We start from the raw sequence: 21,884 nt of genomic DNA, 5'->3' as shown, positions 1-21,884 counted from the left end.
GGCCCCACCATACTGTTCTCTCTTTGCTAACCAGAGCTGACCCCTGTGAGGGCACTGTGGTAGAGAATCTAGAGTCGAGGGCTCTCAGCTGCAGGAACAGTGGTTTATTGGCCAGGCAGGCTTCCCCAGCCTGGCTGCTGCCCACCCAGAGGGGCTGGGGCGGGGGGTGCACCCTGGCAGAAGGTGGGGGCCCCACACCCTCTCACTGAAGGCCAGTTCATGACAGTTCCTAGCTGCTTTGGCAGGTATGAGACTCAGCCCACATCCCAGGTGGGGACAAGAGGCATGGAGGGCAGCTGGGCCCACCTCCAGCAGGTCTTGTATATGTGCTGCTGAAACGAGCATGGTCCAGCAGGTCTTGAAGTCTTGGGTATAAAAATGTGAATCTGTGGAGGTTGGTGATTGGCTGCTGCTACAGACCCCACCCCAAATCCCTGCCACAGCCTGAGGGCCCTGGGAGGCCACAGCTGGGGCAAGGGGGAGTCTAGAGTGTGGCAGAGGTGGTGGTTGTGGTGCTGCAAGCGCTAGGCCGGGCGGTGGAACAGGCTGCCGGTGCGCAGCCGTCGCTGGAGCTCCTGCCACAGCAGCTGCCGCTCCTGCTGGGCACCCTTCATGATGCCGCTGTTCTCCTGGGCACGGCGGGACAGGTACGGCAGCACCTCCATCACGGGGCCATAGGGCACATACTTGTACACAGGGAAGCCTGCCTGGCCTGAACACATGGGCAGGTGTAGCTGTGAGTCCCAGCCCCCTACCCCCCAGTGCCCCTGCCCAGGGAGGGCCCAGCTCACCCAGCGGGAAGCTGATCTGGTCGCACATGCCCAGCAGCTGTCCAAAGTACACCTGGCGGTCAGCGGGATGCAGGCCCAGGTCCTCCATCCTGTGAGCATATGTGAGGCCAGGCAGGTGAGGGGCCAGCCCCATGAAACCGCCCCTGGGGGAGGTACAGGGCCCCCGTCTTAGCTCTGAGCCCCTCCTGCTACCCCCAGACCCCACACACGCGCACACTCCAGCCTTCATCCCGTATGGTGAGGCTGTGTGTGGCCTCTTCCCAATAGGACGCTGCTGGGCTGCCCTGCTGCTCCCCAGCGGCAAGGCCCCCTCCGTCCCCGCCTGTCCTCCCCACTGCCTCTCCCACACCTCCTCCACCTCCCTCCTTAGGGGTGCAGCCCTCCTGGTGCCCTGACCCCAAGAGGAGCCTGGCCAGTGGCCTGTCTTGTGGCCCAGGGAAGCTCCTCAGCCCTCCCACCAGCCCCTCCCCCAGAACCACTGGGCCCCCAGTCCCCCTGCCCTCGTCGTCCCTGTGCTGGCTGCTCTGCCCCATCTCCACAGCTGTTCTGTCACGTATGATGGCCACTAGCCACCCATGGCCCCTGAGTCCTTGGAAGGTGGCTGGTCTGAATCAAGATGTGCTGCAGTGTCAAATGCACTTGGGGTTTTGGAGGCTTGGTATAAAAAAAAATGCTCATTGCTTTTCTGAAATATTGACATTTTGAAATGGTAATATTTGGGATATGTTGGTTCGCTGCAGTATTTTATTGAAATTAACTTCATCTTTTTCTTTTAACGTGGCTACTAGAAAATTAAAAATTACAGATGTGGCTCCCATTACATTCCTATTAGTGCTGCTCAGATGGGGAAGTGGGGACCCCAGCTCCGTCCTGTCTTCGCACCACCCCTTGTAGGATCTTACAGAACTTTCAGGGTGTGAAATAGCTCTGTGATGATGATCCCACCTGTCATCTCCAGCTTCCTATACCCAGGTATCCAGATATGCATCAGTTCTCTGGAGCCCTCTGGCCTGGGGTATGGTCAGCCTGAGCCTTCCTCACGTCCACACAGTCTACTGGCAAGGCTTGTATGTCCCTCTCTCCCCACCCCTGGGACTCCTGCCTCCCCTGTTCTTGTCACTGTCGGCCCTGCCAGCCCTGCCCCAGACTCCCTAAGCACCCAGGACCTCGGCAGGATGGTCGGCCCACAGACCCTGTCCCTCCTTCCCTGGGCAGGGCTCCAGTGTCAGGACTGTCCAGTCTAAAGCGGGCCCTGATCTCCTCCACATCACCCTGGTCTTGAGTTCGTGTGTCTTTCTCCTCCACTACAACAGGAACCTCGGGAGCCAGGCTACCTGCCTGAGTCTCAGGCTGTGGTGGGAGTATGTATGACAGCCTACAAGGATGGCTGCTGACCCCTCCCTTGTCCACAGCCTCTGCCACATGACTGTGGCTTCTCCCAACACAGGGCAGAGGATCTCTCCACCTGGCACCTGAGCTTGGCCAATAGGGTGATGGCAAACGAGACAGGAGCAGACGCTTGCCCTCTCTAGGGTTTCTGGAAACCTGAGACCACCATGTGACAAAGCCTGGGCTGGCCCATGGGACACTGGACACATGATGCAGACCCATCTGCTGCCCCAGCTGTGAATGAGGTCATTAGGACCAACCAGCCCCCACCTGACCACAGATGCAGGAGGGACCCAGTCAAGGCCAACAGAAGAAGCACCCAGCTGAGCCCAGCCCACCCACAGGCCCACAGGACATGCTGTTCAAGCCTTTAAGTTTTGGGTTGGTTTGACTGTTTAACTGTGGTGCCTGGATGTGCGGCATGGCGGCCTGAGCCTGAGACAGAGCAGCTGCCACCATCCGAGACCCAGAACTGCTTCCCCAGGGAAGGCAACCCCATCTGCCCAAAGCAGGAGCATGGAACTCCAGCCACAGGAGTGAGCCTGCTCAGGCACAGTCATGAGCACGCTATTTGTGGAGCCCGGCACAGGGCCCTAAAGGCTACAAGGAAGGAAGGGGGCTCAGCTGCCACTCGGGATGGGGGAAGCTGCGAGCAGACGGGGCCACCACAGCAAGATGGTGAGGACAGACAGGTTCAGAAGTCAGGAGAGAAAGGAAGCCCTGCTGAGGGCAGGCTACCCTTTCAAACTTTGTTACCTATGTAGTCAGGGTCTCTGCCTCCCCACCAGGCTTCTGAGGGGGGGGGTCCAAACCCCAGGAGGTCTGAGCCTTGGAGAGGGAGAGAGAAACAGGGCCCCTGGGGCAGGCACTGTTCAGGCTGAGGTATGAGATGGGAAGGCCATGGAGACAGTAATAGAATATTTAAGAATTCTCTCCACCTTATTTCTGTATTCGACTTGTTGGAATTCTACCAAAGTTTTGCTCCACAGGACAAGTATTTAAAGAGAAAATAGACTTTGTTAAATTCCAAACACAGTTTAAAATGTGAAGGGAACTACATATAAACAAGGCAGTGCATCAGAGCCTCAAGGGCTCTGAGATCTAACACCATGTTTCCACATTTCAATAAGCTACTGAAATCACCTAATGAAACTTGTTTTCTGGAGGTGAAACTGTAATAAGTAAGGTATTCATTTGAAAAACCAAAGGAACTACACACAGCCTGCTTGCTTCTGCAGTGTAGTGTGAAGAACAGCTGGCCTTGGGGCCTGCAGGTACTAAAGCTGCCACACCAGCTTGGTCCACCAGCCTTTCCCGCAAAGTGCCCAGCCACACCTGCAGGGCCTGTGCCCCAGGCCACTCCCAACCAGAGACCCCGACAGCTCGGGGCAGGGCAGCACCTACCTGCTAAGTGCAAAGCGCACCGTGTCCTCGTTGTGGGAAGCCACCATCACCTTAGCTTTGGCATTGTGCTTCAGCTCCTCCAAGACGTAGTTGAGGCACCTGGGGAGAGCGCCATGTGAGCTAACCCCAGGCCCACCGCCTGCCCCCTCACTGCTAGCTCTGAAGGGGAAGGAGGCCTCAGGCAGGGCCAGGGCTGACCAGTGAGCTGGCTCCCCCTAAGGGTGCCCACGTGTTAAGAAGAATGGGAACAGCATCTGTTCCTCCTCAGCACCATGTGAAAAAGACCAACAACTAAGAAAAAGTGAGCATCAGCTGTGACTAGACAGTTCATGGAGAAGAACCAGCTGGGGTAGTGTCCCCATATCAAACGAGCTATGATTCTACAGGGGCCAGCCCAGACCTGCCCGTGTCCCTCGTGACAGACACAGCCTTGCTTCTGGGAAGGGACCCTACAGTACACTTCTGGCCCTGTGATGAAATTAAAGGAAGCAGGTCCCTGCAAGCCTTGGGTGGGGTGAGCCTCCCTGTGTACCGGGAGACCGAACGGTACCACCGTCTCGCAGCGAGGACAGTCGGCAGGCTTGACGGAGTGCACCTCCTCTCTGCCCCAGCAATTCCATTTCTGGGTACGTGCGAGGACTGCATCCTCAGACACAGAGAACCCCTGACAGCACAAGTGTATGGCAGAGGGGGACAGGGTATTTAGTGAGTCAACATTACAATACCAGAAAAGATTGCAGAGATGGGACACGACCTTGGTCTTCCCACGCTGGCTGTTAACACCGCTCTGTATGCTGACATGAGAGGACCCAGATATAGCATCAAATGAAAAAAGCAAGGAGCAAAGGACAGAGTGTACAGTGTAAACAACAATGGGGGAGACGTGCATGGTGGGCTCCCAGAAGCAGTGTTACCCAGAAGGGAGCTGGAGCCAGCAAGGAGACACTTGGGGTCTTTCTGAATTTGCAACATGCACGCCTGATCTCAGAGAGAAAGCACACGGTCTGTCTGCCTGTGCCACAGGGAAAGATCACTGGGGCGAACAGCACGGAAAGCAGATGCAGAGCCGTGCAGAGTCCCACCGTGGAACTAAAAAGCAGAGGCTGAGCTGCGCTGGCAGAGGGCCGGGTGCCTGGAGGCTCAGTGTACATTTCTCATTCTAAGTGTCAACAGGAGCCAGGTTGGGGGACCGTGGCCAGTTTTGTTTTGTTCAGTAGACTCTTATGTTTAAAAAAGAAAAACCTTAATGTTTTTGAAAAAGTGACACAAAAACAAAATATCAGTTCTGGCTTCAGGACACACATCTTCTGCTCCTGCTAGAGGCTTCTGGCCCCAGCAGAGTCAGGTGGGGTCAGCTGAGCATCATGTGTCTCTTGAGCTGCCCTGGGAGCAGGAAGGCACGGGAGGGCTAGCGCACCTGTGGTACATGGTGTTGGTGGCCTCATACGTGGGGTTGATGGGGTCCTCGTAGCCGATCTCTGCAGCGCGGGCACGTTCCTGGGCCATGTATGCACCCCTCACTAGCTTGGCCCCAAAACACCAGCCCTCGCGGCGGGCCAGCTCTACGTCCAGGGTCACATTGTCGTAGGCATCCTGCAGAGCCAGGGCCAAAAATGTCACAGGGAGCCTGGTCAAGCCTGGATGATGGCAGGATGGGGCCTTCCTTGGCCCTAGATGCTCCTAGGCACTCCCAGGCATGGCCAGCTTGGAGTAAGAGGTCTGGGCAGCAGCTGCTTGAGGGTGGCATGGCTCAGGGGATCTGGGAGTCAGGTATGGGTGAAGATGGGCCTCTGCCCTCTGTCCCCAAGGAGTGGTAACAAGGGGGACACCTGCAGCCTCCTCTGTGTGGCCTGAGGGCAGCCCTGTACCAGCAGTCACTCCATGTTCCAGAGTCTCCTTGTGCCAACTGGGAGAGGAGTGCCTGCTGGGAGCATCCACCTGGGCCCGCACACCACCCCATGTCCTCTGGGCACCTGGCTTGTCCATGTGAGCTCCAGACCTGCACAAATCCCAGAGCAGCTTAGTGCCCTCAAGCTGAGGGTTGGGCTAGGGGTCCTGTCCCGAAGCCCCCGGGCTCCCTGAGTACATGCAAAATTCTAGGCAAGTCTTTTTCTGGAGAGGGGCCAAGAGCTTTCATCAGATTCTCAGATCCTGAGCAAAAAATGGGCAGAAGGAAGTGGTCATCTGTGAAGTCTACAAAATTTGGGGTTCAAGGCACATCAAGCGAACTCTAAAAAAGCTCCTTTGTCTTCCTCCCACCCCTTAAATACTGTTGTATGTGTCCCAAGACCCACAGGAGGGGCTGGCACGCAGCTGGCAACTGAGTCTTAGGAGGCCCTTCTTCCAAGGCAGTCGCCCCAGCCTCAGTCTCTCCTGCAGGGCTGTGTGCAGCTGCTGGGCAGGAGCCTTTTTCCTGGACACTGGGGCCCAGCCTGGGGTCAGCCCTATGGCAGAAGACCCCAGCAACCCCTGAGGGGCACAGTCTGCTCCCTCCTGTGTCTGTCCCACAGGCCCCCAGCCTGTGCCCAGAGCAGGGCCAGGCAGATGTCACAGGGCTCAAATGACGGATGCCCCTCCTGTGTACCTTGAGGTAGCACTGGTAAGTGTTGAAGACGAGCGGCTTCTCCACGTTGAACTTGCGCTGCATTTCCAGAGTCAGTCGGCTGATGGCCGGCTGGAAGTAGGTCTGCTCAGCGTCCACCATCAGCCGCACACCCACCTCCATGGCTTTCTGAGAGGTGCAGGGGGTGGGAGAGTTGGTGGCTCAAGTGAGACAGGTGCCCTCCCTCTGCCCAATTCCTAGCCCTCCGCCCCACGCAGGACCAGCTGGCAACCTTGACCAGGATGTCCATCCGCTGCAGCATTCTCCTCATCTGTAGCTCCTCCTCCTCGGTGAACCGTGACAGCAGGGGCTCCAGCTGTCCTGTCTGAGGGTGCAGCACGTGGTCAGGCCACAGCAGCAGGGCCTGGGAGGCTCTACCTCGAGGCCCGACCACATCTCGCTCAGCGTTGGTACCGTGGTGCCTGTCCCCAGGACCAGCAGTGCCTCTTCACTCTGCCACTCTCCCACTGTTTGCATGTGAAGGCCAGCGCCCTACCCTAGACTGGCCACAGCCACACAGCACCCTGGAACCTCACAGCCAGCCAGCACCCTGTCCTACACATGAGGCCTGGAAGCACCAGGAGGGAGTTCAGTGCCCATACCAGCCAGCCCCAGGCCTGTGGCAGGCCTGCGCCCCAAGGTATTTGTTCCCTTGGCCTCCCCAGGACCCTGAGAGTCTCCTGACATCATGGGGAGAGCCCCCTTCTGCTCCCATACAACACTGAGGAAGTAAACCTTGACCACCCAGTCAACCAGAAGGGCCCAGCTGGGAGCAGGGAGAGGACTCAGGACAAAGAATCCATGTCTACAGGCAGATGGCACGCTGTGCAGCCCAGATGCATAGCAAAAGACGGAGGCTCCATCCTGAGATACTGGCCTTCGAGGAGCCGGGCGTGTCAGCAGTGGGCTGGTGCTCAGAGGCGGCTGGCACCCACCCTGCAGGGCCCGTGCAGACCTGGGGCCTTATGCACACCTGCTCACCCACCAACCAGCCCAGGGCGCTCCCAAGGCTGCCAGCAAGCATGCCCCCACTGGCCCCAGCATCCTGGCCCTCATAAACATCACACTCTCCCTAGCCACACGTGTGTTTGGGGCTCCAACAGCTGGTGACCTTGGAGCAGAACTGCATCACACCGCAAAGCTCTGGGTCAGCGGCTCAAAGGCTGGGGGCTGGGCCCTCAGTGAGCCAGGGCTGGAAGTGTGGGAGGTGCCATTTGTAGGACCAGTTTCCCAAGGTGCTTCTGTTCCCTCTTCAAGTCCCAGCTTAGGTGGTGGTTTCACAGTCTGCCAATTCCTGGGCTCCCCGCCCATCCCCGCCACCACCAACACAGGCAGGCCTAGACCGGCTTCTAACAAACAGAACTTAGCAGGAAAAGGTGACACGGCTCTGCCTGGCTCTCAGGAGACACTCACCCCTGGAACCTAGCCACCATGCCGGGAGGAAGCCTAGGCTGACAGCCCTGTGAGTGGGAGATCTCCCGGAAGACCCAGCCCTGCCACCCTCTCTGAGCACAACTGCATGAGAGACCCTCGGTGGGAACTGCCCAGCTGAGCCCTGTCAACCCCAGAACCATGAGGGGGAAATGGCTGTTGCTGTTTCAGGCCACTGAGGTTGAGGGGCAATCCGATGACTTGGGGAAGCTCTCCCCATGGTGCCTCAAGGCTATGCGTGGGTGTCTGTCCCACGGAGTACTGTGGACACTAGTGGGTTTGTCTTCTCCCCCTGGACCACAGTCTCCATGGGCCTGGGAGGACCCAGTATCAGTCACCCTGCTTCCCACGGTAGGCAACAGGAGACACATAGCAAACTGAATTCCCTCTCGGCCCAACACCCTGCTGCGAAAGGACTCAGTGGAGAGGAGGGGACACATCACCTGTGCGTTGGGGACCACCAGGTGCTTGGAGAGCTTGGTCTTGCTGTTGATGAGGCTGCTCCAGTCCAGCAGGTCCACGGTGCTGAGGGAGAAGGCACATTAACAGCGTGGGGCAGTGGGCGGCTTCTCATTAAGGCAATGCAGCTTTACGCACAGGTTCCAGGATAGGTTGTCGGTCCCAGGCCCAAACCAGCCCATTCCCCAAAATAGCACCCTCAAATCTAACCACCACAAGACCCACCTCAGTGTTTAGTTTTAAAAGATGGATAAAATGTAAATATTGTTCTCCCTTAAAAAAATTAGAGCCAAAACAAACATTCCTGCATTGGAGTGGCAGCTGTAAAGCTGCAAGACACACACTGAGAACACTGGGGCCAGAGTCCCAGCCTTTGGCCCCAAGGATATACGTGGGGCTCTGATCCTTCACTGGCCAGGATGGGCCCCGGGGAGGGCTGAGTTTGACACACTTGCTCTGGGACCCTGATCATTCTGTAAGAAGTCCTGCTGAGGTATGTAGGCTGGCCCTGTATCTATGCTGCCCAGCCCCAGCCCTGGGGACCCCCAGCCCCCAGTCACCTCCTGCTCTGTGCATCTCAGGGGAGCAGCTCCTTTGGCACTGTCAGCCCAAGGCCAGGATTGGGAGAAGCTGCCAGGGCTCAGCTGGAGCCATGGCTGAACAAGGCAGATGCTCCCTTCTGCCCAGCCAGGGGAGCTGATCTTACCCAGACACTCCCAGGGTCTCCGTCGTGAACCAGTCCTCGATCTCAGCCCTGGACGCGATGCCCATCTTTGTAACACTTTCCTTGAGAATTGAGAAGTCTTCGGGCAGCAGTGATGTCTCCCAGCCCAATTCACTACCGTTTCGTCCCCCACCCCCACCCCACTGTTTTTTACTATATTACATCAGCGAGAACGGGACCCATTTCTGGCTTGTGTTTCTGCTCCATGCACAGGTCTGTTCCCGCCCGTCTACTGGTGCCAGTTCCCATCCCTGCAGCCCTATCCAGACTCCTTCCCATAAGGGGCCCTCCTCCTCCAGCAGCTGTGGAGTCGGCTGCACACCCTGGAACAGCTCCAGGAATCACCTGGGACCACTGCCCAGCCAGTTTCCCTGGGGAGGGCTCTGCCCCAGGCCCTCACGATGCCCACCCCCTCACACCCACCAGGGTAGGGGAAAGGGCTGCCCCACCTGCAGTGCGGCCACTTCTAGCTTTGTGTCCTTGGCGGCCAGCCCAGCCTGCCCTTGCTCTGCCGCCATTTGGTGAAAGAACTGTCTCCACTTGGTCAGCACGTCTGAGAACTGCAGCTGCAAATGCAGGCCTGAGCCGACGTCTGGGTGCACACCCAGGTCCCTGTCCCCAGACCCCTGCACAGCCCCTGGGGCCCTGAGGACAGGAACTGCTCCCTGTCCCACCCCTGCAAGCCCCAGCTCCCAGCCTCCAAGGTGCTAGCACATGTGTTTTCAGTAAATAGCACAGCAGTCCCAACGTCCTGCAAAGCCTCTGCAAGTGGAAGGTTCCAGTACTTACCAGAAACTGGGGTCTCCCTAGTGCAGTGAGCTTAATGGCTGAGAAGCCATCATTGCTGGCTCCGCCTGTCAGAAGCCACAGGAAAAGCCATGAGGGCCTAGGAGGAGACAGGCATGGAGGTGGTGCAGTGGGGAGAGAGAGGGCTGGGGGTCTGTGCCAGCCACTGGCCCCCACAGCCGGGTCACTAACCTCGATTCCACCCAGCCCCCGCACACACCGCTCCAGAGACCCCACTGCAGAGGTGGGAAGGCGCAACTTGGTAGTGTCTGTGTTTGCCACATGAGTGCAAGAGCCAGCAAGACCTGCTCACTGCTACGCAGCCCTGATGGTCTCCCACCTCTCCCAGCCTCAGTTTCCTCTCCATGCCATCAGCACCACAGGCTGCTCGTGCATGGGTCACAGGACAAGGCAACCCCCCAGCGAAGCGGAGACTGGAGCGCACAGGGAGAGTGGGCAGGGGGAGGCAGGAGAAGATGCCCCTCCCCCAACGGCCTGACCGCTCAGGAGCTTCCCAGCCCCTCTTGGGAGGCTACTTCCGAGCACTGCTCACTCCTGTTCCTTAAAATGTTCAGAAGGTGTAGGACCCTAACAGGAGGGCTGCTATCCCAGGGGCTGCACTGTGGTCTGGTGTGTTTCTGAAGGCTAAAGGACAACGGGCCTGGTGACCTCCTGGCTTAACTCATCTCCAGCCCCCCCAGAGGCTATACAGGGAGGGATTGTCTCTTATCAGGGATGGGGCACTAGCTCCCTGAACTGAGCCTCAATCTCAGACCTAGGGGCGGCTCAGCCCAGACTGCCTTTCTGCAGCTCCGTGTCCTGGCATTGTGCCCAGGAGAAGGGTGGGGGCAGGAGGTACCTTCCTGGAGGAAGCCAGGCCCCTCAGGAAGGGGCTGGATGGGGTACGCCCCAAACACACCCCAACTGTAGCCCTCTCACTCTGGCCCCAGCCTCACATTCACCCATCAGCATCTCCACATGCCCAGGGTGTGCTCAGGCTGGGACCTGGTAGGTCTATGGCTAGCAAAGAGGGGGCCCCACCTGAAGCCTCAATGCAGCGCAAGAATATCTCCATGTGGCTGTCGCACTTGGCTTCGTTGGCATAGAAATAGGTGCGGGCGCTGATGACGCCGTCCCTGCGGTCTCCGAAGGCCCGGTGGGCCTGGTACTGCTTCTCCCGCTTACTCATGCCTGGAAAGATGGCCACACAGCCTGAGCCCATACACCAGGGCTGCATCGCAGCCCCAACCCCTCACTCCCACACACACAAGGCAACGCCACAGGGCCCTGCTGCAGCCTGGCCAGGGCCTGGCCCCCTGCACTGTGCTGCCCATGGCTCCCCATCCCCAAACCCACCCTTCTCTCTCTTGCCCTGTGCCCTGAAGCCATGTGTCCCTGCACTTGCTGTTCCTCCCACCTGAGTGCCCTCTCCCCTAGCCGAGCCTCGTCATGGGGCAAACAGGGCCAGGAAGGCAGAGCCTCTGTCACACAGGGCCTGGACCAGAGCCTGCCAAGGGAGGGTGGAGGGGACTGGGTCCACCTGGGAGGGCCGTGAGACAGAAGGGGACCTGCCCTTCACCAGGGGGCTCACACAGTGTCAGACCACACAGTGATGAGCAGGGCACCCTGGCCATAGGGAGGAGCCTCGGGAACCTTCCTTGCCCTGAAGCTTGTGCCCTGAATCCAGAGGTCTCCTGAACCACTGGGGAGTGTGTGGGGGCGGGAGAGTGTCTGCTCCTGGATGGCGGCCTCTGACTCACCACTGCCATCCCTCTCCGCAGCTGAGGTGCAAGACCTGTGGGAAGGAGGAAGAGGGTGAAGGTCAGGGTCACACGGGCTGGGCTGCAGGTAACAAGCAAGTTTCCGTTGAAGAGGCGGAGGTGAGAGGGGATGCTAGGGGCTGCGCTTCTGACCTGACCATGAACCTGACAGTGACTGGGGTTTGTCTGGGCCGGCCCACCCCCACCCCAGGCCTGGGCATTATTATGGTCTTTGAGCCAGGAGGAGCAGCAGCCAATGGGTTCCTGAGCCTGAGTCCTTGAGGGTAGAGCCCTCCCTACTTGTGGGTGAGGTGCAGGAGTGGGCCGTGTGACAGCCCAGGGCACGCAGCAAGTTCTTAAAAAAAGCGGGCTACATGGCCATCCCTTCTTCTGAGGAAAAGATGGGATGCAGAGCCAGCAGGGCTGGGAGGAACGGAGGTGGGAACGCCACCAGCATACAGTTCCCAAAACCCAGCAGCGAGGCCCCCAAAACCCAGCAGCGAGGCCCCTCTGCTCTGCCTTCTGCCCCCACATCCAGGGTCTCCAGCTCCAGTTCAGAAGTTCCAGCCATGCCCTCCAGGCCCAGCCCCTCCTGCCTTCATTCTTACCCCTTAGGCTTATTTTCCGAGCAGCAACCAGAAATTTTCTTTTAAAATGCAAATCAGATCTTACCATTCCCTAGTTTAAAACCCTCCCCGGGTTCCCATCATACCCCAGCAGCATCCAAAGTCCTCATTAGGGCATGACAATGAGGCAGGATGCTGGCTGCCCCTGCTCGCCTGCCCAACCCCATGCTCAGGTTCAGCCAAGTGCTGGCCTCCCTGCAGTCCCTGGCTGTGCCCGCCCTTCCCTGCCTGGCCTGGCCCCACCCCATGTCCACTGGCCCCCCCCTTCTGCACTGCACTGACTCCCAGCATCCTCTGCCTTGGTCCAGTAGAGGGCTCTGCACCTCCCCCACCAGCTCCGGTCCCTCCCCTGCCCTGCCCAAACCACAGCAAACACCAACAGCTTCCTCTGCTGAGTTCTGGTGCTGTGGCACTTGGGACAGCAAGAGTCCTGGCCATTCAGGTGAAGGGAACACTCACCCTAACCCTAACCCTAAAAAACCCACTGTGCCCGAGGGGTTATGCCTGTCATCTGACTGTATTTAAGGCCTTATTAAGTTATTTACCATGGAGAGAGCTCAGATGCACCACCAGCGGCACTGGGGCCTCCCTAAGGCAACCCAGAGCCATTCAGACCCTCCGGGGCCCCACACCCCACAGGAAAGGACAGTGATTTTTCCCCCACAGCTCCTTGGGGCAAAGATAAAGCCAGGAAGGTGAAGACAGTTAACTACACCTTGAGGATCCCATGTCAGGGGCTTTCACTTCACTCATGGAGCAAGTTCTGGGCCACCAGCTACCTGCCAGAAGCTTCCCCCACATTCCCACACCCCACAGTCCGACCAGCTCCTGTGTAACCACAGGACCTTCATCTGGGGACTCTGACCAGAATGCCCAGATCAGACCCCAGAAGTCACAGGGACCAGGCTAGGGTCTCGCCATGTGGCATCACAGTCCACGAGATTGCAGCTCAGAGGCGGCAGCTGGGCAGGCACTGCTCCAGCCACCTTGTGCTGACAATGGGATGTAACAGAAGAGCAGAGAGTGAGATGTCACTGTGGGACAATGTTAAGGAGAGGTAGGTGGGCCCCACACACTACCTCCCAGCCCAAAACAGGGAGCTCCCCTCCAGAGGCCCCTGGTGTGGGCACCAGTGAGACCAACCACAGGGCAAGCCCCAGGCCCTTCAAGCCAAGGCCCAGGTAAAACCAGGCAAAAGCCATCCCCGAGTGGGACCCTCTGTCTACACTAAGACAGAGGAGGCAGCCTGGGTGCTGCCTCAGGGGCCTGCATGACCCCCAATGGGAAGGTCCCATTCTGTAACCACACAGCCCACAGTTTACATAACACACGCCTGAACCACGCAGGTATCTGCCTGCTAGGCAGACTGCCTTCCACAAGACAGGAAATCATTATCTGAAAGGTCCCCAGGGGCCTCCTCGGCATGTCCACAGCTGGCTCTGTCCATCCTCTGAGCCCTATGCCAGGCTGGAAAGGCCCGGAGAGATGGCGGCTGCTGCCTTTCCTGCCCCCAGCAGGCTCAGCTGTTATTACCATCCGTGAACCTCCATGCACAGAGCAGCTAGCTGCACAGCACATGCAGTAGTGGGAGGCACAGCTAGGTCTCAGAGCAGACAGCCACTTGGCAGGGACAGGGACGCACTCCCAGCCAGGCCTGGCAGGTAGGTCATGAAAAGACACAGACAATAGTTTCCAAGAGGAATGGGGGTCACATCACCATGGGGGGAAAGGCAGAGTGCACCCCGTGCACAGGTAAGGCTGTGTCACCTGCGCCACAGGTAGGACTTCTGGCTTTCACCACCTGAAACATCAGGGCACGGCGTCACAGTGAAGCTGTGGCATGTGGCACCAGCAGCTGGAGGATTTTAGAGCTAGAAAGGAACCCTGATCAGGGTGGGAACAACCCTGCCTCAGAAAGGCCCAGACGTACATTCTGCTTCCCCAGCACTCACCCTAGGTGCCAGGACACATCCTGCCACCTGTGGCAGGAGGCTCTGGGTCCCCCTGGGCCTCAGTCTCTGGTTCGCCAAAGGGTACACTCATGCAGACACCCTTGCACAAACGGGCATGGCCCAGGATGTGGAAGAATGAACAGAGTGTGACAGGGGCAGAGGAGGACAAACACACGTGCCCCAGGGACCTGCAGAGGCAGCAAGAAGACCCTGTCTGTCCCCTCAGCCACTATCAAGCTCAGCTCTCAGTAACTATACCTGGTGATTTGTTGGCTTGATGCCTGTTTGAAAAAAAGCAGAAAACGAAGGGAGACCATGCCAGCCACCCTCGCTCTAACCCTCCCTTGGAGAAAGAGGTGGCAGGAGCAGGGAGAGAGACCCAGCCAAGCCCAGCTAGCCCACTCCTACTTGCACACCCTCCTCCTCAGCTCCCCCCAGGCCCTGCCTCCAGGAGAGTCACTTTGAGTACACCAGTCCCAGGAGAGCGGCCACCACCCTGGGGTCCAAAGTGCAGGCCCAGCTCCAGCCAGCCCTGGGTCTGCACAGCTGGGACAGAGACACCTGCTCTCCACCCTGCCCCAGGTGTCCTTTCGCAGCACACTCATCAGGAAGATGCCCTGGCCCCTTCTCCACCCCCAAAGTGTTCGCCCTGGTTGGGGCACCCCATGGGGCTCCTTTTCTGGAGTCAGGGCAGGGCCCTGGCCTCTGCATTTTCACAGGTATCCTGGGAAACACCGTCCCACTCCTCTCAGGTGGCCGCTCTCTCTCCTGCACCTCCAGCCTCCCACCTCTTCCTTCCTGCCCTGGAGGCCCTTCTGGGTGCCCCCTTCTCCTCCTCCCTTGGGAGGACTGCTGGGCCTCACCTTGCATTCAGACACCTCCATCCTTTCTGTGCCTCTTATGGTTAGGCTAGGGGCAGGCCCAGCACACCTCCACAGCCTTAATCTGGGACTGTGGACTCCGCATCTCTCCCCAGAGTAGAGCCTCTGGGCTTGTGACAGGAGGGTGGGGAGGAAGATAGATCTTTGGCCCCACCAGGGATAGTGAAGTAGCTCCCCACACGCAGCCAGGTAGGCCACTCCATGGTGTGGATGTTGGAACGGTGCTTATAATCCCAGCCTGCCCTCCCTGACCTTCAGCCTGGGCCCCTCTAAAGGCACAGAGCTGCCCGCAAAAGAACTGGCTGTGAGACCTCAGCACTTGCCACTGGCATCAAAAGGTGGTCATCCTGTTAGGATGAGGGGGGACCACCGCTCATGTTCAGAGCCCAAGTGCGGCTCCTGCAGATGGGCAGCTGCCAACAGCAGGGCGGCCCAAGGGAGGCAGAGCAAGGGACACATGCTCCCAAGAGCATAGGGACGGGGCGCAGCCTGGCCCACCTCCAAATGCTTGGCCTGCAGGGCAAGAAGGAAGCCAGGCAGGACCGCCTGGGGAAAAGATTCTTTCCATACCAGAGGTGCCTGGGAGAGAAAATCCCCTTGTGAAACCAAGTCCTCGCCCTCACAGCCTGTTGGTTATTCAACACACAGCCTTAGCAAAGGCTTCGGCCAAGTACCAGGCGGCTGCAAGGCTCCCAGGCCCCACTAGGGTGCTGGGGCTCAAGCACCCCACCTTCACAACAGCCAATCCCAAGGCAGGGGCTGGGCTCCCTAGGCCAATCCTGTGCTGCCGGCGGGCGGCATGCAGAGGCAAGGCACGGACATTCCGTTCCCAGAACGAGAAGCCTCATGTGACTGCCTGTCCCTGCCCTTCCCAGGCCAGCCACCTGGGGAGGGCAGAGCAAATACCAAGGCTTGACGGGGTCCTCAGCAGGCTGTCCTGAGCCTTAGGTGGATAGGGCCCAGCTGCTGTCAGGATGCAGGGGCCCCAAATCCAAGCGAGGCCCACACCAGCTCAGGAACCAGACATTTTGCAAAGAAAGGGCAGGTCTTCCCCAGACCTCCATGAGTCAGCCACTATTCTGGGAAGCAGAGAGCATCATCCTGTTGTTATGTCCTGTTGCCCAGGAGGGTGGGTCAGGGAGGTGCTCACTTGTCCCCTAACTCGCTACCCAGGGAATGGACCCCAAAGCAAGTCTGTGACCTCAGGGGACTCCAGGACTGCTCCTGACTGCAATTTCCTTCTCCAAGGACACCCAGGCAGGGGTGAGGCCTGGGAGGCTCCACACCCACCAGATAGAGCCACCTGCAGATGAGGAAACTGTCAGGGCAGGGATGGGCACGGACTAGGGTGGGGCAGCAGGACCCACCCAGCCCATCAGGAATCACTTGGAAGAGAGGCTGTAGCAGAGCAGGAAGCCAGAGCAGCCTCCTGCACCAGGGTCACAAACGTTTATGTAAATGGCCAGGTAGCACCTATTCTCAGCATGTCTCAACTACATATAATTTTCACGTGTCATGAAATATTATTCTTGTTTTGATTTTTCAACTGTTTAAAAACGCAAAAACCATTCTCTGCTTGCAAACCATACAAGACCAGGTGGGGAGCTGAATAGGACCAAGGGCCATAATTTGCCAGCCTCTTTCACACCAGGCTTTCCACAAATGCCCACAGCCACCATCTGCAAGAAGCAAACTGCCAGAACTTCAGACAGAACCCAGAAGGTCGCTGCTAATCAGGCTGACCGAGCTCTCCCAGCCCCGGCCTCCACCTAGTGGAGGCAGAAGGCCAGCAGCTGGCCCCAGCGCCCCCAACAGCCCCAGGTCGCTTGGGGGTGTGGCAGATGCTGGGCAGGGCTTACTCCATCTCCTTGAGCTCAGCCTCCTCAGAGCTCAGGTCTTCCTCCACTCCGTAATCCAGGATGGAGCCGACGCCGAAGGCCCTGTTGTGCTGGATCAGGGGCCGGATGGACTCCTGGTCCTCACCAGCCACAAACTGCCCATAGAAGGTCATCTTCATTAGCACGTTGAACAGCCTTTGCCCCAGAAGTTTCCTGGCGATGTGGAGCAGCTGAAAGGCAAGGGGAAGCAGCTGTCCTGGGCCATCCAGCCTCCTCTTCCCCAGCAGGACACCCCTGCTTTCCACCCCCATCCCACACTTCACTCCAACCACAGAGCCTTGATATCGTCTCCCCAGGGTCAAGACCACCTGAAGCAGCTTGCATTTCTGCTCACAGCAGTTGTCAATCACTCCAGTCCTCATCCAGGGCAGAGCAGCCCATCTGCACTGCTGTCCCATTGGCCCCCTGGCCAGCTCTGGCCTCCCTGCTCCTGTGAGCACACTGTTCCCTCTCGGACTACACTCCCAAGGGGGCCTGCTCACAGCTCACCCCAGCAGCACACAGGGGGTGCCCAAACACTGCTTAGTGGATAAAGAGGAGAACGACTGGTCTTCCTGGGGACAGCAGTAGGCATTATCACAACATCCTCTGTATCCACACCTCACTGGTTCCACTGGGGAGGAGGAGGATCTGATGTGACTTTCTAGAATGTCAACATTTTGTTCACTGCTTTTTCCAAGTCCCTAACACAGTGCTTGGCACGAGGCTGGCCCTCAAATGGTTGCTGAAGGATGAACACACACAAAATTGAGACTGAGTCTGAGCTCAGCTGGAGCAAGGTATGCCCTGACAACAATCCAGGTGGCCATCTACAAGGGTCTGGGAGATGAGGGCCAACCCTGGGACCAGTGGGGACTTGGCAGGGTCGCTCAGGGCTGCCAGGAAGACAGCTGCCTGGAAACTACTCAGCTTTCCCTTCTGATCACATTTCCCTGTATCCCAAATTTCTGCCATCATTCATTCAAATGTCCCAAGCTTCTATGTGCTGGACAGTTCTAGCGACTGGAAAAAACTGAACGAAACAGAGGAGGCGCTCACATCCCAGCGAGGAGAGATCTCTGAGGGGAAGACGCAAGGCTGCTCTGTGAGTGATTCAGTACAGGGGACAGGGCTGGCCGGTTAGCTAAGACGGTTAGAGCATGGTGTTAATAACACCAAGGTCAAGGGTTCGGATCCCCACACTGGCCAGCCACCAAAAAAAAAAAAAAACAACAACAAAAGAACCAGGGGACAGAGGCAGTGCCTGCCGGCCGGGTTTGCTAACCTAGATCTGGGGAGGAGGTCTCACCAAGGTGAGAGGTGACATGGAGAACCGGGAGAGCCCCTACAGTGGGGACAGCCAGGGCAGGAGGGAATGGGGACTACCAGAGGCTCCTGGGCTGGGAGGACCAGCGGTGATGCTCAGAAGCACACTCACCACCCTGTGCAGAAACCTTATGCCCACTGCCACTCAACCCCAAGACAGGAAAAACCTGGGGTCTCTCAAACTCAATGGATAACAGAACCCCTTTTCTGTGGGGAAAATCTCTCAGGACAAAGGTTTTGGGGAAGAATCTCTAGTCTAAGCAGAAGTGTTCAAAGCCAACCACCTTCATCCCCAAACCGGCCCCACAGCCTTTTCCTGGAACCGCCTTTTCCTGGAACCTTGCTCTGGCAGCCTCCCTCCTGACCACACCCTACATGGCCCCAGGCGTCACAGAGGACCAGTGCTGTACGGCCATCACCCTGCCTTCCTGCAGCCTCTGTGCAGTATCGGATTTTACCACATTTTGCTCTTTCATAAAGAGAATTAGAAACTGGAAAATGAACATGCTGACACCTGAGACGGGGGTGGGCCTCCTCTCACCAAGTCTGAGCCACAGTCAGGGAGCCACTGGAACAGAGCTAGCCTTCATCCCCGCCAGGGCAGTGCCCAGGGGTAGCTGGGAGAAAAAGATGGATCTTGAACATATCAAAGATCACCCATGTGGCAGGCAGGGCAGCCTCGGGGACCTGAAAACCATCATTCAGCTCCAGAAAAGAACCCCTGCCCTCATCCACACCGGCTCTAAGAGAACCGTCAGAAAAACACCACAAGTGAAGGTGGGTGACTGTCCTCTCCAGGAGCCAGCAAACTTCCCCATACAGGGCCACACAGTCTCCATCTAACAATACTTGACTCTGCCATGACCAGCACTAAGCAAAGGAGCAGGAGTTAGGCTGTGCTGGCTCCAGAAACTCTATTTACAAAGATGGGGTAGGTGAGGCTCCACCTGGGGGCGCAGGCTAGAGGATCCCTGCACACACTGCACTCCCCTTCTGCTCTCTAAGGGGAGGCCACCTGTCACAGAGGGCTGTGGACACACATGGGCAGGGCTGGCAGCTTTAAAGCTGACTCCAGAGCAAAGCAACTACTTTAAAACCATCCCGGTGTCACATATGTCCCAGGGTGGCACTGCCAGAGATGAAGGCAGCCCCACCTCTCCTCCAGGACAGACCCTTTGAGGAGTTAGAAATAGTAACACAGATACTTGTTTTCACTGTAAGAGACTCAACAAGTATGTACAGAGCAATAATGGTAGAGATGGCTGTCTCTCCTCTTTGGCCCTGAAGAACCACTGTGAACCACTGTCACCATCTGTCCTGTCTTCTCTTCTGTGATGGCTCACACCAAGCACAGAGCCGTTGTCACAGAAAACCTGGACTTTCCTAAATCCTTCTCAGAAACGTCTGCTTTCAGGCAAGTGTGGGTCCCAACAAAGCAGCAGCTCAAACTCAGCTCCTGCAGCCTGATGCTCCTTGGAGGAGGTTCAAGAGTCCCACTGCTCCGGACGGAGCTGCACAGACCAGCACTGGCCCAGCAGGACAAAGTTTTGCTGCAGGCCAGAGGATAGAGAAAGGACTGTCCTCTAGCTGCTCACAGGACTGAATTGTGGTGAGCAGCTCACAAGCCCAGGGCCTGGCCTCTGCTCCATTTCCCCCAGTGGACAAGGACAACAGTAAAGACCCCACGGAGAGGCTCCCTATGGCATAGGCCAGACACAAGGGAGGCCTGGGAGAAGTCATCTCCTGATGCCCTGCCTCTTCCAGGTACTCACGCACCATCCCGACACTCCAGCACTTGCCCTGGGCAGGCACGCGAGGGACGGTGAAGCCCACATGTCCCCAACACCACCACAGTCCCCGGACAGTATCCCGATAGCATCAGGGTGCTGGGGCTCATTCCCTTTTGCAGGCTGGGCACCAAATCCCAAGCTCTGCTAACTTTTCAGCTCAATCGCTGGTTTTGAATCCAGCAAAAAAAGCTTAAAGCTACACCTAGAGAAATTTGACCTGGCCGGTCCCTAGCTCGCTCTCTCCCTCCCTGCCAGCTACAGGCAGACACCTTCGACACCCCCACTGCAGGAGCCAGGTCCCTGTCCTTGCCTCCTCAGAGAGCCATGGTTGGCCACTCCTTCCCTGTCTTTCCTGCCCTGGCTGCCTCCTCCCTCCCAAATGCAATGCCACCAGTGCGTGCTGCTCCTTACCAGCTGCCTCTTAGATGTTGGTGCTCCACAAGGGTCTTCAGCGTCTTTCCTCTCCCATCTGGGTCCCTTTACCTTGCACGTCCCTTCTCGCCCTCCTCCCCATTTGGCCTGGGCTCTCCATGGCCACAGCTTTACCTCAGGACATCACCGTCTGCCACAAACACAGAGATGGCCTCCCAGAGGTCTCCATCTCTCCGGGCATGCCCCTTCCTCCACCATCCTCCCCACTCCTGCCACCACCCGTCCTAGGCTCAGAAGCTGACTGTGGAGCTCCCCTCACCTCTGCGGGGCTCACAGCCGCCTGATTCTCCCAGGGCCTAGGGGAGCAGCCTGGTGCCCTCAGCACAGTCGTACCTGAGAAATCAGCACCACCTTCGAGACGACCAATCCTCGGAACCAATAACTGGACCCTTGCAAGCTGATCCCAGGGTCACCTTGAAATAACTGTCATGTCTAACACCCCCAGGCTGATAGTGGCTAAGATGGTGTTCTGCTTTTTACTTCCCCGAAGACCACACACTTTTTAAAGTTTACATGTTAAAGTTTCAAGCCGGGTGTTTGAGCAGCTTCCCACATTTCCCCGACACTGTTCAGAGCGGCCGTGTCTGGGGAGAGGCTAGGTCACAGTTCTGGAACTCTGGGATCCCAGGCTATGAGCCCTTCCATACCGCCAGACTTCCCTTTGGGGAACACGAAAAGTACTCAGTTTTAAATGCTAGGTGATCACTTTGTACTCCTGCAAGTGGTACAAATTTTAAAAATTAAATTGATCTTTGTTTTTAGTTGGTAGCAATTGACAAGTGGGAAAATGCACAGGTCCTAAAGGGAATGCAGGAAACGCCTCCCTTCCTGGCTCCCCTCGCTACAGGCGATGCTTCAAAGTCCCCCGCGGGACACTTGGAAACTCCATAATGACTCCTGGGACAGGCAGAGGACCGCGCCCACCCGTCCCCGGCCCCGCGCACCTGCTCGTGGCGCGCCAGCAGCGCGGGCGAGGCGCACAGGCGCAGCACCAGGAGGCTGCGCGCCAGCTCCCAGCTGCGCCGGCTGCGGTACGCCTCCTGCGCGTTGCCGAAGTCCACGGTGGGCATCGGCGGCCGCACGGCCTCGGCTTCCCGGGGTCCTGGCACGGCCCCCGGGCCCTCGGCCGGCTGCTCCCGGGCCGCCGGCGCGGTGGACAGCGGGGCGAGGCGGGGGGTGCCAGCCCGCAGCACGCAAAGAACGCGCCTCAGAGCCATGCCGAGGGACAAGAGTGCGCGGCAGCCGCTTAAGTACGCGCCGCCGGCCCCGCCCTCCAGGCCCCGAGCCGCGCCCGCTCCTCGGGAGGCCCCGCCCAGCCCCGGTGGCCAACCCCACCCCAGGCCTCGCGCGCTCTTCCTCGGGAGGCCCCGCCCCGCGCGCTCCGGCTCCTTGTGCGTCCGGCCGCGGGCCACTCCCGCAGTTTCGCCTCTCGTTTGGGGGAGCTGAAGCCGGTCTCCCTCCCTCCCCCAGCCCCCCGCCTGAGGCGCGAGCGTGGAAAAGAGGCCCCTAAGGGGCTTGCCCAACGCTGCTCCTCTCTCGTCCTCCCAGTTCCCCGCCTCCCACCGGGCAAGCGCGGACCCCCCATGGTTCCTCCCACCCCTACCTCTCCACCGCCCCACCGCCTCTCCTACAGGCCGCGTCCTCAGTGCTACCC

At 58.3% G+C, this 21,884-nt stretch overlaps 1 protein-coding gene across 7 annotated transcripts; it reads right to left on the bottom strand.

The window, feature by feature from the left end:
• Positions 1–89: 89 nt before the first annotated feature.
• PRODH (proline dehydrogenase 1) lies at positions 90–21,474 on the bottom strand. 7 transcript variants are annotated; one of them, XM_063085707.1, is made up of 16 exons: positions 21,175–21,260; positions 20,210–20,360; positions 16,665–16,873; positions 11,347–11,381; positions 10,628–10,777; positions 9,590–9,654; positions 9,250–9,366; positions 8,783–8,862; positions 8,061–8,142; positions 6,419–6,511; positions 6,169–6,315; positions 5,002–5,177; positions 4,310–4,378; positions 3,585–3,683; positions 792–934; positions 90–712 (listed from the first exon to the last, which is right to left on the bottom strand). In XM_063085707.1, the coding sequence occupies exons 3-16, from the start codon at positions 16,820–16,822 to the stop codon at positions 525–527; spliced, it is 1,602 nt and encodes a 533-aa protein (XP_062941777.1). In that variant the 5' UTR covers positions 16,823–16,873; positions 20,210–20,360; positions 21,175–21,260; the 3' UTR covers positions 90–524. The 7 variants fall into 7 exon arrangements, with proteins under 7 accessions (XP_062941777.1, XP_062941776.1, XP_062941778.1 ...); XM_063085706.1 differs by lacking the exon at positions 21,175–21,260 and adding an exon at positions 20,490–21,008; XM_063085708.1 differs by lacking the exon at positions 21,175–21,260 and adding an exon at positions 20,564–21,008.
• Between the last annotated feature and the right edge of the window lie 410 nt (positions 21,475–21,884).

The sequence above is a fragment of the Cynocephalus volans genome, chromosome 2 (genome assembly GCF_027409185.1).
Source record: "Cynocephalus volans isolate mCynVol1 chromosome 2, mCynVol1.pri, whole genome shotgun sequence".
Lineage (NCBI taxonomy): Eukaryota > Metazoa > Chordata > Mammalia > Dermoptera > Cynocephalidae > Cynocephalus > Cynocephalus volans.
Note: the sequence above shows the minus strand (reverse complement) of the source record. Positions and strands in the feature narration are given on the sequence as shown.